Raw genomic sequence first — 16,718 nt, forward strand, 5'->3', positions numbered from 1 at the left:
CCCAAAACAAGCTAAGCAGACGTGCAGACTGCTTTTTTCTCATTGCATCACTGTCATCATTAATACTTTTCAATTTCAGGTGTACTACATCTCTCTCTCTCTCTCTCTCTCTCTCTCTCTCTCTCTCTCTCTCTGTCAAACACACATACAGACAAATAGGTAACAGTTTTAATCTGTAATATGGAATCCAACATGTCAAAGTTTTCTCCCTTTTAAAAAAATATTTTTTCCTATATAATATTTTCCTATTTTTTTTAAAAAAAAACAATACATGTAGGGTTTTTTTGTAGGCGACAATGCATCATTATCAAAAACATAAATCTTCTTTTTAAAAACATAAGATTTATTCCCAGTGCAATGGGTTTGGAAAATGCAAATAGCTCAGAAACACGCAACACTGTTAGTCAAGATTTTTTTCCTTTGCCGTCTCGCTCTTTTTCATCCAGTTTTTGTTTTTCGTTTCCTATCACTAACCATAGGATGTTTTATTCTCAATTCTCATTCTATGTTGTTTTGTATGTGTGTGTGTGTGTGTGTGTGTGTGCATATTATTCTTTTTTTGGAATGTTTAACCCATCCATTCTTTGTATATTTCCCAACTATATATATCACACAATACACACGCCATATCATCACTTCTTCCCAAAATTTAATTTAAATATTGGCAGAAAAGAGAGGAAAATGAAATAGGTAAGATCAATCATCAAACGCAAATACACACATATATACGAATGACTATGTAATTTTCCCATTCTATTTCATTCAATAATATAATACACAAGTGTTTTTCAGTTTGGGAGTCGCGAGATATGAGTGAAAAACTTCGTTAAGAGAAGTGACAAAATCACATTTAAATAGAGTGCAATAGGTAACATAAAAGTAGTAGTGTTATGTATAAACCTGTGAAGGAGTTTGGTTTGTATGGTGTAACATTTTCTCAATTAATATTAAAATCGGAAGTGGTAGCTGATTTCCACCACTTCCGGTTTTAATAGAAAGATTAAGAATAGAGATAGAACATATTCTTGGAACTTTTAATTGATGGAAGAAAATCGCTTCTTGTTATTTATTACCGTCTGTACTCTATAGCGATCATCATTAAACCGGAAATGATTGATTTCTGCTACTTCCGGTTTGAAAAGAGAAATACAAGATAAGACCGTACCTATTCGCAGAACGTTAAATAGATTTAAGAAAAAACCGCTTCACGCTATTTCTAATCGTTTTTGGTCTATGTAGATCAATATAGAATTCGGAAGTTGAATTGAGTTTCTATCACTTCCGGTGGATCAGTGGTACAGTGTTTAACTCTGGTGCGGGGGTCCCTGATTCGATGCCAGTTCGCGCCAAATGGGCTTTATGGTGAACGAACACCGCGTGCGTGGGTTTTCTCGGGGTCAGAAACAATGTTCCGGGGGGCACACTTAGTATTCCGGGGGTGCACTGCTGATACTATTCTATTTATTATTATATTATAAACATACTATTTTGGTCTCCTCTGGGAGGGCAGTGCCCCCACCCAAAAAAAAACAGGTCTTGAAGAAACACTGCTCGGGGTTCTCTCGTTTCCTCTCAATTTATTCATTTCACCATTCCGTTCATTTCTCATCATCACTGTCTCCTTTAGCCTAGCCGATATAACCGTTGGGCGTAAAATTGAAAGAATTTATTTCATTTTTGTAAGTATTGGGATCTTTTTAACTAGCAGAGAACCCATACTTACTCGTATTTGCTTCCACAAAATACGAAATTCATCTTAAGGAAAAAAGAAAAAAAAACTCTTTCGCAACAGAATCATTGTTTCGTTTTTGAAAAAAAAAAAGTAAACCTCATTTATTATAAATAAAGATTAAGGACAAATAAGAATTTGTTGCGATAACAATACACAGTCCATTTAGTATATAAATCGATATAGCCACCTTGAAAAACGATACTTTCACTTCATTTACACAAGCACGTGTACAAATGATTAGGCTATTTCTTTTTTCTCATTTCTGTTCATTTTTTTTTTTCCTTCCACGTTATTTTAATTCATTCTTTCTGCCATCTCGTCAAATCCACTTCGTGTGCGAATTCTTCTAAAGATCTAATTGAAGTGTGGACATAAAAGGTATTTTCCTTTTATCTTATTGCCGTTTTTGCTTCTTTTCTTTCTTTCTTTCTTTCTTCCTCTCTATACTTCTTAAGAAGCCTGAATGAAAAATAGGGCGTTGTCTTGTCGTTTAAGATGTGTGAGAGAGCTTGTGCTTACTCACACACACACACACACATATATATATATATATATATATATATATATATATATATATATATATATATATATATATATATATATATATATGTGTGTGTGTGTGTGTGTGTGTGTGTGTGTGTGTGTGTGTGTGAGCGTTAATAGGCAACGAAATGAAATCAACAGAAAGAACATATGTTGCAAAAGTGAAACTCCCGCCAAATACACCATTTATCATCTATTTTTTTTAAACTATTCCCTTTTTTATTTTTGTTCTGTTAAAAAAAATACACGAATGAAATGTAGATGAGAGTATTCGAAATGGAAGCCCAAAACAAGAAGAAAAGTGGAGAATATATATATATAGGGAAAAACTGGTTAAAGAAAAACTAACTGGTGAAAATATCTATTTTATGAAAAATGAGACAAGGTCGCACAATTTATAAAACAACTCCTGGAAAGGAAAGGAAAATCCTGACTAGAATTTTTGTTTTTATGGTTTTGTTATATGTATATGAGATATTTCCTAAGTTACATACTACGACCGATGCAATAGGTTGTTTAAAGCGAACCAAACATTGCATGAAAGCCATTCGGGAACTGATTTCGATTCTTGTTTTCAGCAATGTTTAACTCAATTGATCAAAATTAGAAATTCCAAATGTCCTATTTCGATTTTACGTGATATCTCTTAACTCGTGAGATTAAAGTTTAGTTGGACTTAAGACAATTTCTTGTTTTAGGCACGAACGCCTACATATAGGTGCAGAGTAATGGTGGAACTACCGTTTAGTTTCTTTTTATTACGAGAAATACAGGGTTTTATTCTATTGTACACTGCCAAACTCAGTGCTCAGTTAGGGGGCTGCGGTGGCTCAGTGGTAAAGCGTTTGCCTCTGGTGCTTGGTTCGATCCCAGCTCGCACCAAGTGAACTTTGTGGTGGGCAAATACCGTGTGGGTGGGTTTTCTCGGGGCTCTCCTGTTTCCTCCCACTTTGTTCATTTCACCATTTCCTTCATTTCTAATCGTCACCGTCTCCTTTAGCCTAGCCGACATAATCGTGGGACGTAAAACTCAAAGATTTTATTTCAATTCAGTTCAGTTCAGTTCTGAACATTGTTCAGCTTTCCAATAACTAATTGTGAAATTACTTTTGGGACTTCATCTGAATCTTGGAAGATGAACTCAAGTATTCATCGATTTCCCACTGCATTCTTAAAGATGGACATCCGTGATCATACAGGAATAATAAGATGCACTTAAATTGCTGTTACAATCCTATAAACTCTAAATTAGCATACAATATCCTTCCTAGTTGCCTGGATGATTAACTAAAACAACTGTGGATTTGATTCTCAATGAGGCTTAGTTTACAAGGAATACACACGAAATGTAAAAACAAACCAACATATACTCGATAAGCCTTAGTGTAACGACTGCTCACTATCTTTATTTTTCCAAATAAATTCCTAAAGATTCAAAGTGATTAGATTTACATGAAATAAAAGAAGATTTGCCTTTTCATCATGTTACTTAACATGTAACCTGGTATCTAGTGTGTTTGTGTGTGGCGGTGGTAGGCGGGGGTGGAGGGGCAATCAGTGTATCCCCCTTCAATAAACCAGTTACAACACAAGAAGAATTTAGGGGGAAAAATCTGTACTCGTGTAGTTTCATAAATAATGGAAGATATCACCTTTGAAACATTAAATTACCAGAAAATTGATGGAAAAACCATGAAATTAAAAATGAAAATTAGAAAGAGAGGAACAGAATGAGAGGCTACAACTACTTTCCTTTTTTAAGGTCAATTTTCCTCCAACTTTCCATCAACAACTGCCTTAGGTAGAATGCAGCATAGTAGCAGACTAGGAGTTTTCTTCTTTTTTTTTTCTAATCCAAAAAATATTCCAGCACAAACAAAATTTTTCCCAAGCGTGGAAAAGATGTTGTAATAATAATAATAATTGCTTGGGGGTGGAAGAAAAGAAAGAAAAAAAAAACTAAAAATGGAACTCTCAATTACAACACCCGAGGAAGCTGCGAGAATAATCAACGAATCGTTTGATACTACTTCTTTTAAATTATTTTCTTTTACAAAAAGGGGATAGAAAGCTCAAGCATATATATATCATTCCTCGCATGGATATTTTTCCCAAAAGAGAACAGGATATGCCAGGAAGGTAAAAGAGAGAAAGAAATAGGTATATACTACAAGTAGCAAAGAATAAAGAGAAACAAACAGAAATTGTATGGAAAGTGTGCTGTTTTAAGAAGAGAAAAAATAATAAAATAAAACATCTGGTCCACTTCTTGAGCAAGCACCCTACAGAGCAAAGCCAGCCTTGATAGATATACCATAAGAGAGAGAGAGAGAAAAGTTCGAATCGTGACAAGTTTGAATGCAGGAAATTTAGGCCTAATTTATCATCTCTCACTCGGACTGAGGAAAAAGAAAGAACTTGCGAGTGAGCAGTAAGTAAAGTAGGGAGGCGAATATAAACTAGAAACGGTTTTCTCTTTTTTTTTTTCAAGAGTTGTAATATCGGCTGAATGGAACAAGAGAGCAGAAGAAGAGGAAAATGTTTATCATCGTATATATATTTCTGTTCTCTCTCTCTCTCTCTTTCTCTCTCTTTCATTGCAAAACCTCGTTATTGTATTGTATACAGACAGTCGTCCGATTATAAGCCTACTGGGCGGAGAGCTTAAATTACATGTGCCCTTCATGCAATCCAATTCTGCCCTCCTCCTCTTCCCTCTCTTGCTTCACTCTTGATCGTTTAGCATTTTATTCTCCTACGTGTAAGCCACTAGAATTGTCTTTTTCTGCTTCTTAACAACATTTTTTTTAAACCTTAATCTTGTGCCTTTTCGTTTTAAACTAAACTTTAAAAAAGAAACCAATAAAAGAGAAATTCTTTCCAAATATCCAGGACAATAACGCTTATTAAAACAAAATGCGTGGGATCTAGTCAAATCTTTTTTATCTCTTTCTTTCTTTTCTTTTCTTTCTTTTAACGCATAACACTTTTAGCAATTGTGTTGTCCTTGGTCAGTTTATTATATTTTACTTTTCCTTCTTTCTTTTATTCCCAACCAAAAACCAATATAAATTTAACCTTGTAATTGCAATAAGGTTAACTACATAGCATATATGAATATATCTAGAACTATAGAATACTGAGTTAATACTGAATTGCAATCGCGATGACACGGATTAGTTCAATTTATCATTTTTTGTACGTTATTAAAACATTGAAATTCATGAAATATTGTTGGAGTTCAATTACTACTGATAAGGATGTAGTTCCTTGGTCCTGTTAAAAAAAAAAGTCAGAAGTTACGAAATATTTAATATCGGAGGAATATTAACTGATGTGAATTCCCCTTATTTATCCAACTATATTTTTTTAAAACATGTCATTTGACAGATACAGGGTCATCTTACATTAGGCAAATTAATATTTGGTACTTAGGGGTCAACGATATTACATTGTGTAATAGTTTATACCGAACGTTAAAGTGTAACCCTCATTGTTTTAATTTTACATACGATAACAAAAAAGAAAATGTTGTGAAAGCAAAAATGCATGTGCCGTAAAGTACCGTATTTGTTTTTATTTACAGTACTGTATTTTATCGGTATTTGTTCTTTTATTACCATAATTTAAAAAGAAAACTAATAATTGGCATGAGTTTACAATTGGTAATGTTAACTTACCTAGTATATCTTAATATATTTTATATCAATAAAACCATTTGTAATTTTGATGATTCAGAATTCGTTAAAAATAAGAAAATTCTCAAGAAGCGTCTTCAAAGTAGGGTATTATTTTCAGGATCGTCTAACCGTGCGGTAAATACGGTAAGTAAATGGCATAATGGTTACTCGGCTACCACATTCATTGTATCTCTAAATCTCATTCTTAATACCTAATTCTCAGTTGCCGTATTAATTGTATCTCTAAATCTCATTCTTAATTCCTAATTCTCAACTACCGTATTCATTGTATCTCTAAATCTCATTCTTAATACCTAATTCTCAGTTGTCGTATTCATGTATCTCTAAATCTCATTCTTAATACCTAATTCTCAGTTGCCGTATTCATTGTATCTCTAAATCTCATTTTTAATTCCTAATTTTCAGTTGCCATATTCATTGTATCTCTAAATCTCATTTTTAATCCTTAATTCTATCGTTTGGGAACACGTGGTCGTTAGATATGTAACACAACATGACTTCGTCAATAATTTTTAACAAAATATTTATTCCTTTAGTGCCTTTATAAAAGCAGTCAGCAAGTTTAAGTCAGGAGGTACACAAAATTTTAAGCTGAGGGCGGAAGGTACAACATTTCAGCTAGTAGAGAAGCACTACTTGGCATGATGTAATGTTGGTGCACTTTTCATTTTAAAGTTCAAAGTACAATAACAACTAGTCCTTGTTGAGTCACATTCAATATTTCTATTACAAGACATACTCTTAAGTATCGTTAGCTAAAATCGATCAACATTACTAAATAAAAAGATTCAAATCTTCTACCTTGTGGTCGAGGGAAATGTCATCGAGATGATTTGTAAAGTCTTATAAATTCTCCTGACTGTACACAAGCGAAATCTAAAATATATATTCGGATATATATTCCCTTGATGATAAAAAAAAAAATGGAAGAGAAACTAATTACTGATATTTCTTGTTATAAATCAAAAACAAACTGACAGTTTTTATTTTTTCCTAAACCAAAGGAAAAACGAAAATAAATAAATAAGTGACAATATAAAATACATTGTCAATGTTAATCAGTTAATCATTTTTTTAAGAAAGATAGCTGTGCTGATTACAAAAATTACGAAACATTTATGTGCAGGTATATATATATATATATATATATATATATATATATATATATATATATATATATATATATATAAAGTACAAAGGGGAAGTGAAAGAAAAAGCTAGAAAAGTTAGTTGTTCCTATTACATAGTACAATGATGGAGTACCCCAATCAACATTTTTATCTTCTTGTTCTTTTGTAACATTCTTTATTGATCTTCTATCACAATTTTTTTTCGAAGTATAATTCTAGTAATCTCGCATATTTTTTTCCTTCTTGTGCAATATTTAGTTTCTCTCTCTCTCTCTTTCTCTACTTTAAAGATACTCAAATTTGTAGCATTCATTCAGAAATTTCAAGAATAATATCCAATTCTCTTTCTACCTCTCTTCTTTCCCTCTTCCCAGAAGTTTTATGTATCCGAGTTTTTTTTTTTTTTTTTTTTTTGAAAATATAAATTCACATATGATTGATTACCTCCCTTTGATCTAACGTTTTTAAACACTCAACGAAAGAAATGAAATAACGGAAGTTACACAGAGAAAAGGAGATTTTTTCTGCTGTTGGAATGAAATAAATGTAAAATTGAGAAAGAATACTTTGCATTGTTCTCTGTGTGTATGTGTGTGTGTATGAATCTTATGTAAAAGAATGGAAAATAGAAAATGTATTTTTAAAAGAAAGTTTTACATGAAAGAGAAAAATATCTAAGGGGTTAGAAAAAGTAATATCCTCTTGTACTTATTATTACTTTAAAAAAAAAAACAGATTGATCGGTAGCAGATTTTGGATATCCTGCATTCTTACGTGTCACGACTTTGTAGAAAAAAATATACACACCCTTTTCCTCGGTTTTACTTCTTTCTTTGTAACCCTTTTTTAAAATAAAATTTCTTGTTAAAATATGAATAATTTCTTTCCGCTTTTTACTTAATATTTTTCGCCATGTTTGTTCTGTTCTCTCACACCCTTTGTCGGTTAAGCTCATTGATCAACTAACATCTCTCGTCTAGTAAAGTTTGCCAACAGTAAGCGAGAAAGTCGAATGTCACGTAATTTCGTTTTATTGTTATTGGTTCTCCTCTTTTCACCGCTTTATCAACTTGTCTTCTATTTCTTTCTTTTCTTAGAAAAATGTTCATGAAACTTGGAAACCATCGTCTTTTTTTACTATTAGGCATACATGAATTCAACATGTTTCCTTTTTTCTTTCTTTTAAAATTTAATCATGCAAGGTCACACAGATGGATGTCGTAGTGATATATAAAAAAGTTTTGATTTTTTTTTAAGTAGGCCACTAGTTTCAACTTTAAAAGTCTCAAATGAAAACAGCACATTTATCCAACTTCAATTGTCACTTTTTAACTTCAACAATTAAAATGTAACTGTTTCTTATGTACTAACTCAAACTAATAGCAATAGTATGTTCCATCAATGACCTAAAGTTTCTTTGCTTTGCAAATTTGTTAATGACACCGAAATACGTTACTATTTGAAAAGTACTGAAACACATGTCAAAACTAAGCATGTAATGGAAGAACAAAATAAACATTTAATATGCAATCTGAAATTTTATTGCAATCGTAACTTCTCGTAGTGTATGGATCACATTATCCTACTATATATTCAACCAGCGTTACATTACTCCTATGCAGACTTGCCTAACAATAAGGAAATATCTCACGATGTAACCCTATGTTACTGGTGCTGTCCTAATAATTTTAGAACAATAATTAATAATCTCTGTAATGATACATTAAACTAATTCCTTGCCTACAATTCACGATGTACTATAGTTGTTCAAATGACGCATTTTAAGTGACTGAAACGTGACCTCTACGTCGAAACCATGACATCATTAATAGGTATATGTACTATTTTGTGCTGGAAAATTCCACAAAGATTCCATTAAATTTGCCTGATTAATTGGAGGACTAATGGGCACGTCAGCATCGCCCCAGTCACGAAGATCCCATTAAAGAATTCACAAAGATCCATATTTTGCATACACACACACAAGAGTTGTAACTAAGAAAAGAACTTGCTGAAAGAAGTTCAGTTTAAATAGAATATATCTAGTACAACGGGGGAATGTTTCATCTTCATAACTACAAAATTGAAAGAGCGCTTTCCTTTATCACAAGAAGAGGTTAGTATGTCAAATGTACTTAGTAAGTTTTGCTTAAATTTTCCATTTTTCATCAATTTGAAGAATTATGTATATTGCTTTGCATTAAATAGTACTAAATTTTGTAATATTTACATGTACTATACAGATCTAGGATACTATATCAACGCATGGAACATAAATACAAAACAAAAATACATACGTACCTGAGGCAAAGCTAGAGATTGGCACATTTTTTGTAATGGACTCCGCCATATCATTGAGACCATATATGCTAAGAAGTTCTTTCATAGTGTTTTCCGCGAACTCTTTCATGGCCGATGCATCGGTTGTATTGGAGTCTCTGAGCTCCGGAGGGAACACAGGGATCCCGAAATGACCAGCAGCACTCACAGTCACAAAGGGAAACGGTGGTGTCGTTGACGACGCTGATGACGAAGAGGCACTTTGAGACGGGGCACCGCCACCCCCCATTTCATGAGGGATAGGTCCCATGGTAGAAAATCGGGGCGGCGAATAACATGGGTAACACGGAAGTTTTAAGGCATTGTTACCATCACACTGAAATTGATGTTGATGAAACGGATGGTGATGCTCGTCGAACGATTCGTGTTGGTGGGAGTCCATTTTACTACTACCGTCACCACCACTAACATTCCCACCACCACCACCAGAAGAAAGATCAACAATTGACTGTTCAGTGTCTTCATCATAGTTATTGCTATTGCTAATCGCCTGAAAACTATCATCATCATCATCAACGTCACTATCAGAATCACTATCACACTCTGACGGTCTTAGACTGAGGTCCATTGGCGTACTTTCACGGTCGAGCCTTACAGGAATAAGACTCCGTTTCACAGACGCACAAGAGTTCTCACTCCTCAAGTCCAAAGGCTTTTCACCGTCCTCATCACCACCAATACCAACCATCTCATCATCATCACTCCGATCCTCATCAATATCTAAGTCCGCTTCTTCACTTTCATACGAGTAAACCACAATGTTCCTAGGCTTAAAATTCTTTCGTTTGTTCCTCTTCTGGTGAGCTGAAGAGGAGGCATCTTGCGCTGACCGAACCTCAGCGTCGATGGAGATATCCAAACTTGTGTCCTCGCTAACACCATCATCATCTCCGTCTCCTTCCATCATGTCCAACTCTTGGTTGTCCCCTGATGGTATTTCGCCGTTCTGACAAGAAGTGTCCTCGGCAATTTGTAGGCCTGGAATTAATAAGAAAAACGCAACAAATTAGTTAGATGTCACAATTCAAAGAATATGCAATTGGGCAATGCAAAGAAATAATCTGAAATATATATTCAAAAATCATTCAACCATTTGTACAGGAATATCTCTTCCAAGACTAAGAAATCACACAGAAATGAGACAGAAAATCAAATTAACTAGTCCCAAATTTCGTCATGATAATTCTGACTCGTCTCAATCCATGAGCAATTCTAATGCACAGAAATATCGTTTCGAGTGTTATAACAAGACAATTTGATGACGAATGACCATCAAGAATCAAAATTTTATTATCAGATATTCTAAATGAAACAATATTTGTTCCAATATTTTGTGTAAAATACAAGCAAGTAAAAGAATTATAATAAATACTGATAGTTACTTTTCTTTTTAACTTAGGAAATCATCTGTTTAACATGTTTGATATTTTAGTCTACAATTTCAATAAAGAAACAACAGTGTACGCGATACCAATGTTTATTTCATATTTCATCCCGGTATTAATCTGGTGAAATTCGTACAATGAGAAAAATATGGTTTAGGACAATCGAACCGAACTCAGAATCTTTAGATTATGATACAAACTCATCGACATGATCGATTATAATTACAATTCGATCATTTGCTGCGTGAGTCTTAAAATTTGTTGATAATTTTGAAGGTTATGATTATTTTGGTCACAATATTTGATGACAAAAAAAAAAAAAAATAGGTGAATACTTTTCAACCTAAGACAAAAGTAACCAAAAGTACTATACTCTTTATTTATAGTGTTTACAAAAGATGAAAAAAATTTAAAATATGAAAATATAACTTTTTGAAACAGATATCAACTTGCTGATAATATGTACATAGCTGAATTTACATACTACATTCTCGCTATACCGTAAAAGTCTTTCCCATATCAACTGCAGAAACAGAAAAAAAAAATTTAATAATAATCGATGGACAAACATTCCATGTTGTGTTACATAAAAAAGAACTAAATAAAAGCAAAACTAATAAATAACAACGACCAATCACAATACGAAATGAACAAAAAGAAAAAAACGCTGGATAGAAAAAAATGATATTTCAATAGTTATCTTGGTGTGTCATCTGAAGCTTAGCAGCATAGGAAAGCATTTGGTTATATGTGCTGTAACAAGTGATAACAGAAAACCTATATAGATAGAAGTTTTTCCTTTTTATTATTTAGAATTGGAAGCATCGATCCATAACTATTCTCTAACAATATTATTGGCAGAATCTTCATAAATATTTTTTTCCGTTGGAAGCGCTAACCATCAACCATCAAATATATCACGCACAAAGAGTGTAAAAAAATAGAAATAAGAAGGGGAAAAAAATAAGTCATCAAATGTTCAAATTTCTATTATATAAAGTTCCAAAGCATAAAATTCCGTTCCGCCGTTCCACGGAAAATAAAAAAATTCTCTAAAGTGTGAAACGTTTGTTATCATTATGAAAGATATAAGAAATCCCTGAAACGCAAATTCCCGGTACGTTTATGCCAAATAACAGGAATACATGAAGACGCTAGAACCAAAGTACCAGATACAGGAAAGAATGGAATCCTTGGTGTTTTTTTTCTGTGGCAAATACCAGTATAATAGAAAAAGAAAACTATTTTTTTTAAAATGGAAGCGTTATTCGATTTAAAGTATTAACTGATAAGAGAGCTAGAAGTGATCATTTTTTTCTGTCTCTAGAATTTTCTTACTTCTTATGCTTTCGTTTTAATTACGCAAACACACATATGATCTAAGTATTTTTTAAAAGCTTTCTTTCTTATTTTAAATTCTGCAGAATCGTATGTCTGTAAATATCTTGACACGTACAATGTCACTGGAATAAAACTGCCACTGGGCTAACATCGTTCCGAAACTAGCTGAAAATCCGGACTTCGGCATGACAATAAATTAGTAAGCTCCAGAAGTTTCTTGTACTTATACCATCTACAGGTTTCTGATGAATATGGCTATCTATTTGTACACCACTGAAAACATTAACTGTGAAGTCTAAAAGAAAACTAATTTTAGGCTGCTATATTTCATTAATCGTAGTGTGTACTGTCTTGAAAGCGTCATAACAAAAGGCTTGATGGGGAGGGGGAGTATGTTTTAGTATCAGTGTTATCATAAAAGGTCGCGTGCTATTGAACTTGTCTTTTTCGTCACGAAACACATGTTTTAGTGCTATAAAAATGTATTTTTGTTGATCTTCTCGAAACTACGTATAACAAATTTCCCTAGAAGTATTTCCTGTTAGAAATATTCGAAGTGTAATAACGGAGAAAATCAGTCGAATGCACCAGCTTCACAGTTGGCGGCAAATGACCTCTAAGTTATACAAGAATGTGGAGGGATATGACTTCAAGTTATATCAGAATATGGCGATAAATGACTTCAAAGTTATATCAGAATATGGCGACAAACGACCTCAAAGTTATATCAGAATATGGCGACAAATGACTTCAAAGTTATATCAGAATATGGCGACGAATGACTTCAAAGTTATATCAGATTTTTTTTAATGTTTCAAAGTTTGTATACTGTAACGTAAAATGTCGCATTTTTTTATTGCATGCATATTCCGTACCACTATGCTTAGTACCATAGTTCAATATTGAAAACTGTTTTAGCATGAAAAAAGTGGTTCTAATTACAGTGCATTAATAAAAGTCGTTAGGATAATACGATTTTTTCAAAAAAAGAAAAAGTTTATTTTTTAAAAAAATAGAAAATTGCAAAACACCTGTTTATTTGCCTTCCGCTATAATCCAAATACTAATCATTACACTCCCCTCTAGCAGTCTTCCAAAGAAAAAAAAGAAGTCTTTATATAAGATTAATATAAGACTTTAAAAACATGTTACAGTACTTGAGAGCTTTTTATGTTATTTTCTCTTTTTATATCAACATTATAAATCGATGGGAGAGATAGTTTCATATATAGTATTCATTACTTTATTGCAAAAATTAAGGAATTGTTACAATATGCATGTACATGCACTATACACAACCTTTCTTTTTTATTTTTCTTTTTTTACATATATGCAGGTGAATGGATAATTACTGAATTACTGACGTCAATGCACCTGGACACAATTCACTGTTTAATTGAAAAGAAAAGGGATAATTTTTTTTTGGTATTTTACAGTAATGCTCCAGGGACGTTATATATAAAATTAAGCACCGGTATCAGTACCACAATTCTTACAAAGAACCCTTCAGAAATATGCAGTGAAACTTGGATTTCGAATTGTTTTTCTTCTCCTTTTGCGAAAACATAATTAATTAAATACGAGAAATACGTAGTGATATGCACTAACTAAATTATAAAAAATACAATAGAAAAAATGAAAAAAAATAGAAAAAAATATATATCCAACTCGACGAGTTTTTTCCTGTACTTATACAGCTCAAGCATTCAAACGCACACACACACACACAAAGAGACATACCTCTAATGTACATATAGTACATATGAAGTGTTACAGCAACTCTGCCTGACATGTGAACATGTATTATAGATCACCAACAGGGCGATATATATCAGATACACACACATGTTCGTATATTATAATCAATGAGGAGACCAACAGCAGCGAACGCTAACACACACAAACCTGTACATATATATATATATATATATATATATATATATATATATATATATATATATATATATATATATATATATGATTAATTAATGTTTACTACATATTGTGTACGAAAGAACTGTTCTTTATTTTTACCTGTGTATGTTTATAGAGAAGATCATTTATAATTACGTCAGATTACTTTCATATAATGATTATCTGAAAGGAACTTTATTTATGCGATAACTAGTCTTTCAAAAAAAATAACTATCATGTTCATAATAGTTAGTTATTATAATGACGACTAACACACATGTATTTTCAATAAAGTAATGACTGATAATATTAATAATATATGTGATATTAATTAAAAGTTTTTATCATATACATCAGTACATTTGTGTGAAGTCCGGTTCCTTGACACTAAACTGCAAGAAGAAGCTTGAGCGACTAATATCAGAAGAATATTAATTTGCGTATCTCAGAGAAGAATACCACTGTAATGAAGTAATAAATAGCAAGTTTTTGTATGTATGGTACTCGTAACCTATTCCTAATTATAATTTTCTATTAATATGGTTTCTGAATGTCCAATTTTCCACATTCTTCTGAAACAAAGAGGGAGGGTGCCCAATCTATCCTACTTAATAGTTTAGGTTTACATAAATAGGTTAGTTTTCCATATTCTTCTGAAACATAAAGGGGGAATGTCCAACCTACTCTTCTTCTGAAACATAAAGGGAAGATGGCCAACCTATTCTTCACTATCCTACTTAGTAGTTTAGGTTTATGTAAATAGGTTAGTTTTCCATATTCTTCTGAAACAGAACCGCATTTTAGCTCAAATTGCTAATGAAGGTAATACGATAGGAATATAAATTTTGAAATAATAATAATAATAATAATAATAATAATAATAATAATAATAATAATAATAATAATAATAATAATAATAATAATAATAATAATAACTTTAATGATACTAATATGACCAAAACATATGCATAACAAACACTCAAGTCTTACTTCCTTAGTATGAAATATATCTCGAGAGTATTTTTACGTGTATTTACAATTTAAATGCGTTCTGAAGTTATATTCCTATCATCTATACACTCATATTTAGTAGTTTAAATCAGGTCTGAGAAGAAACTGCACTCTGAAATACATGATGGAAGGTGAAAAAGGAATAAGATCAAGACTTAAGAACGATACAGGCGAAGACTGTAGTGCTTGTCAGTTCGCGACAAGTGATTTCCAAGTATTTACAGAATACCTGTATACTTCTTGATTGAATACCAGGAGAAAACTTAGGAAACGTCCTCGTACACGGCAGTGTGACAAAGACAAGAAATACACGCGAAGTAACCTGGAAAAGAATTACCTGAGATAGATGATTATGGAGAAGATTCGCAGCGACATTCATCCACCTGTGGGTTGACAATGACTGACTATGATATATATAATGTTATTTTACCTTATGAGGGTGCGTCTCTCCTACTGCAGAATTAGTCATAGTAAGAATGTGGTAACAAAAATTCCAACATATTCACGTACGGTAGATGCGGTCGAAGTATAGACAACAGTTTCTCAGTTTTAACATTATTAACTGACACAAACTCTTCGTTTTCTCAGTTTTAACGATACACGGTAATGTAACACTACACAAAAGATTTATTCTCCTTCACCACCTCTGATCATGTACTTGCTATTTTCTCAGTTTTTGTGGAATGCTCCAATAGGAAGGTTTAAAAAAAATACATATATAGATCCGTTACAACAGTAAAAATAATGTTAAAATAATATTACCACTATTTCACATATTATATACATAAGCACATCGCATTAAAAGTACTTCCCTTCCCCTTTACATATACCTATGTATATCGTACATTTTTTTGCACACGTTACCAGTAATAAAAGCGTATATATTTTTTTCACACTTTACAGTTTCTTTATATGTGGGATCTACGCCTCATTATAAAGAAAATGCATTCGATTTTCTGAAAAATACAGTAATTTCCCCTGAACGCATATTTTCCTCATAATTTCCTATTCTTTTGCTGTTGGAAGCTTGAATTAATGGCCTTTTGTCTTTATATAGAATTGAGAATATTAATACTTTTTATACATCAGTGAATAATTATAATACGAAAACTAGTTATGCTCATTCAGAAAGAAGTAATCAACAGTTTTTTTTTTGTTTTGTTTTTTGTCTTCGTGTGTGTGTGTCTTGTGTATATATGTGTATGTATGTTGTAAGTTACTTAAAACACACATCACATGATTTTAGTTATTATTGTTATTATTTTTTATTCTTTCTTTCCTTCAAATGTACGTAACTTTTGCCTTCTTTTTGTTGTTGTTTTGTTTTTAATTTTCCCTTGGGTTTTAAGTCAAAAGTACTTGACAGTTGTTAATTTATTTTACTTATACATTCATTTGTTTGGTAAAGTAATTATCAAAAAACGAATAAAAACAGAAGGAAAAAAAGAATACATACAAATATATACACACACACTGATGCTTGCTAATTTCTTGCGCTTTTGTTTCAAGGTTACACAAATGAGAATCGAAAATCGTCAGTAGTAGTTTTTTTAAAATATATATATATATATATATATATATATATGCAGACACAAAAAAGAGAGAAGCGTACAATGAAAAA

The 16,718-nt window shown here is 32.2% G+C and overlaps 1 protein-coding gene across 1 annotated transcript in view; it reads right to left on the reverse strand.

Annotated features, from left to right (window-relative positions):
- Positions 1-16,718, reverse strand: part of LOC145671119 (uncharacterized) — a gene marked incomplete in the record, with an annotated part of 396,384 nt that overhangs the window by 200,250 nt on the left and 179,416 nt on the right. The window contains 1 exon segment of the mRNA XM_081739909.1: positions 9,408-10,424. Coding sequence (XP_081596035.1) covers positions 9,408-10,424 — 1,017 coding nt within the window.

This window comes from Thermobia domestica, chromosome 15, assembly GCF_964235325.1.
Source record: "Thermobia domestica chromosome 15, izTheDome1.hap1.1, whole genome shotgun sequence".
Classification (NCBI taxonomy): Eukaryota; Metazoa; Arthropoda; class Insecta; order Zygentoma; family Lepismatidae; genus Thermobia; species Thermobia domestica.